General features: G+C 39.5%; 1 protein-coding gene across 1 annotated transcript; it reads left to right on the forward strand.

Annotated features, from left to right (window-relative positions):
• Positions 1–1,323: 1,323 nt before the first annotated feature.
• Positions 1,324–3,809, forward strand: LOC121239296 (extensin-2-like). The gene is given in 3 exon segments (XM_041136506.1): positions 1,324–2,349; positions 2,352–3,364; positions 3,488–3,809. Coding segments are annotated over 2 exon segments (1,884 nt in total). The 5' UTR covers positions 1,324–1,445; the 3' UTR covers positions 3,332–3,364; positions 3,488–3,809.
• The last annotated feature ends 573 nt before the right edge of the window (positions 3,810–4,382 follow it).

A 4,382-nucleotide genomic window follows, 5' to 3' on the forward strand; every position in this document is an offset into this window, starting at 1 on the left:
GACAGCCGAACTTCAACTTTGTCTTTGACTTGGGAGTTTTCCACACAAAAATACGATATCGTCGACATGACGGATTTGTTTTTCTCACTAACCCTATTACATTACCAAAGATTATCAAAATCATGTACTGGGCTACAACATGTGTTTTATTATTATTATTATTATTATTATTATTATTACAAATTATGAGAAAATATTGAAAGCACAAGTGATCATCATGATGTGGAATAATGTGTAATTATTAATTAATTTTTGGACACGAATTATGCACTTCTTTCCTCCACGTTTAGCTTTTAAATTTCCTAAAAACTTTTATTAATGACAGCTCTTCTTGACCTTTAATTCCTCCAATAATTAAAATCAACTCACCTAGCTTTATTTTTTAGCAGTGCAGGCTCTATCCACAGTTTATTTTATCAACATTAATCTATCTCTCACCATTTTATGATGTCGTATTTAATAATTTGAGACTATTTATTATTTTTTAACGGTAAATAAATTATCTAATGCCACAAAAAAAAATAAATAATGAAAAGATAACAGTAAAAACCATGATAAGAGAAATACTAATTAATCTAATAATTAATCTTGCATTTTCCTGAGGTTTAATATTAATAAGATGATTTTTTATTTATATCGGTATAATCACAAGCAAAAATCTTAAGCTGTCTAGAAGCTGAGCAACCATGATTATTCAAATATTTGATATAATTACATATATAGACTCGTTGCATCTTGGTGCTTAATTTAATAACTTGCATGAACCAGGCAATTGATAGTGATATGTAGCTTTATTTATTTATTTTTTAACTTTTTCTGAAGAAATGATTGGAAAATCTGGAAAAATAAGGTGGTACGCCTGCAGGACCTGTTCTGCCTTGCAAATTGGAAATGTTCCACTTTCACCGACTCTGTTGCTGATCATGCTTATAACATCCAAAAACAAAAAATAAAATTAATAAAAAACAAGTGTATTAAGGTCGATGCCAGTACATATGTCCAGCCTAGAAACTCAAAATCCACAACGCGTGTTAGGTATTAATTTTCATTAATTTCAACACAAGCCAAAGACTTATAAACAAAGATCAAACATGAACCCATTTTCACATATAGGGTTGTTGATGGAGTCAGTCTTTACATAATGTATTCTTTTTAACCATTATCAATATTGGTGCCTGCACAGATAATCTTGACCGTTTCAAGGCATTACTGGGAGCCCATTATTCTTGTATTTCTATTAAAGAAACGAAATGTTCAACTTCATGTATTAATATTGGTTAGTTCAAGGTTGAAAACTTCATCTAGTACTAAAAAACATGCTCTGCTTATCGAAGGGTTGGCTATATAAAGTGGGAGCCTCTGCTCAGTGCTCCTCATTCAAAAGTAGTTCAGATATCTTCAAGCCATAAAACACACAACTGTGGAAGTTTCGTGTTTACTCAAAAATGGCCATTTTTTGGCCTCGCCTGGTTTATGCAGTAGCAGTATTCATACTGGCCACCAATGTAGCAGCCGATGATGATTACAGGCCTTACATTTACAAGTCCCCTCCCCCGCCATACTACCCCTACAAATCACCATTACCGCCATACTATAAGAAGTCTCCACCATATTACAACTATAAGTCACCGCCACCACCATCACCATTTCCTCATCCTCCCTATATTTATAAATCTCCACCACCACCATCTCCATCACCGCCTCCACCTTACATTTACAAATCCCCTCCTCCACCATCTCCATCACCTCCTCCTCCTTATATTTATAAATCACCACCTCCTCCTTCTCCATCTCCACCCCCTCCTTACGTTTACAAGTCACCGCCTCCTCCATCTCCATCACCTCCTCCTCCATACATCTATAAATCACCGCCACCACCCTCACCATCTCCTCCACCTCCTTATATTTACAAGTCACCACCTCCACCATCTCCCTCACCTCCTCCTCCATATGTCTACAAGTCACCTCCACCTCCATCACCATCACCCCCACCTCCTTATATTTATAAGTCACCCCCTCCTCCATCTCCATCACCCCCTCCTCCTTACATCTATAAATCACCGCCACCACCCTCACCATCTCCTCCACCTCCTTATATTTATAAGTCACCGCCTCCACCATCTCCCTCACCTCCCCCTCCATACGTCTACAAGTCACCACCACCTCCATCACCATCACCTCCTCCTCCTTATATTTATAAGTCACCTCCTCCTCCATCTCCATCACCCCCTCCTCCCTACATCTACAAGTCACCGCCTCCTCCATCTCCATCACCTCCCCCTCCATATATCTATAAATCACCACCACCACCCTCACCATCCCCTCCACCTCCTTATATTTACAAGTCACCCCTCCACCATCTCCCTCACCTCCTCCTCCATATATCTATAAGTCACCACCACCACCCTCACCATCCCCTCCACCTCCTTATATTTACAAGTCACCCCCTCCACCATCTCCCTCACCTCCTCCTCCATACATTTACAAATCACCACCACCTCCATCACCATCACCTCCTCCTCCTTATATCTATAAATCACCGCCACCACCCTCACCATCCCCTCCACCTCCTTATATTTACAAGTCCCCTCCTCCACCATCTCCCTCATCTCCTCCCCCATACATCTACAAATCCCCACCACCTCCATCACCATCACCTCCTCCTCCTTATATTTACAAGTCACCGCCTCCTCCATCTCCATCGCCACCTCCTCCCTACATCTACAAGTCACCCCCTCCTCCATCTCCATCACCTCCTCCTCCATATATCTATAAATCACCGCCGCCACCCTCACCATCCCCTCCACCTCCTTATATTTACAAGTCCCCTCCTCCACCATCTCCCTCACCTCCTCCCCCATACATCTACAAATCCCCACCACCTCCATCACCATCACCTCCTCCTCCTTATATTTACAAGTCACCGCCTCCTCCATCTCCATCACCACCTCCTCCCTACATCTACAAGTCACCCCCTCCTCCATCTCCATCACCTCCTCCTCCATATATCTATAAATCACCACCACCACCGTCACCATCCCCTCCTCCTCCTTATATTTACAAGTCACCACCACCACCATCTCCCTCACCTCCTCCTCCATACGTTTACAAATCACCACCACCTCCATCACCGTCACCACCTCCTCCATATGTTTACAAATCACCACCTCCTCCATCTCCATTACCCCCTCCTCCCTACATCTACAAGTCCCCCCCTCCTCCATCACCTTCACCTCCTCCTCCTTATGTTTACAAGTCTCCACCACCACCATCCCCATCACCACCACCTTACTACTACTACAATTCCCCACCACCTCCCGCTGTATACTAATTATTACCGATCACTATTTGATCTACAGATTGCGTAAGTTTAGATATATGCTCTCATTTTCTTTACGTGCATGCCCTGCCGGTCTTCTTATAGTTTTTGTGGTTTACATTCCCCCATCGTAACCTTCTATATTGATATTATTTTGTTAATTTGCAGCTTATTTGTTATTAAAAAGAATAAATGCTGCCCTCAAGTACTCAGATACTCTCATCGGGGATATATGGTTTTATGAGCATCGTTCAAATGTCGATCAAAGCAGTCCGTTCGAGACATGTAATAGGATAAAAAATAGACGGAAAGACATGCATGCCACTTTTCAGTGCCTTTTCATGAATAATGAGATCATGTTGTAATTTGCAACTCGCGATCTACTTGATATGGATATTGTATTTGTGATTTCTTTAATTAATTGTTTCCTATATGTTGATGATCATGAGACGTTATATATGCTTAAAATATTACTCTCTTCTTTTATTTCTTTAAACGGATCATATTCGATCTTCCAACTAAAATTCCATTTGCGGTTTAAGCGAACGTACGTACCTATGTTGACTCCATATATAAATAGATAGATAGATAGATAGATATATATATATATATATATATATATCTGTCTCATTTAAGCTAATTATATAGTTTAATATTCATTTAATATATAATCGCTCTTAATTATCTACCTTACTCCCAACCAATAATTAAAACAAAAAAAAAAAAAAGTACGAATTAAACCATTCTTGACCCTACAAACCAATTCACTCCGGACACTTTTTTTGTTTTTTTATAGTAATGTTAGATAATTTTAGAGTGTGCAAGTCTCGTACACTCTTTTTAAAAAAGTAAAATCTACAATTAAAAAATTTACTTTTTCACATAAATCATTTATTCAATTTTTAAAAAAAAGATATATCATTGTTATTGTCGACCGGCCAGCACCAAGAAGCTAGTACTGATCCTTCGACTTTTCGTCGTCGTTGAACAATTCTAGAACATGATAATCATGAAAAAGTTAAAAAAGGATCATCCGACATCATCCGCGCGTGTTTGTACGTTT

Source organism: Juglans microcarpa x Juglans regia, chromosome 7D (assembly GCF_004785595.1).
Source record: "Juglans microcarpa x Juglans regia isolate MS1-56 chromosome 7D, Jm3101_v1.0, whole genome shotgun sequence".
In the NCBI taxonomy this organism is placed as follows: Eukaryota; Viridiplantae; Streptophyta; class Magnoliopsida; order Fagales; family Juglandaceae; genus Juglans; species Juglans microcarpa x Juglans regia.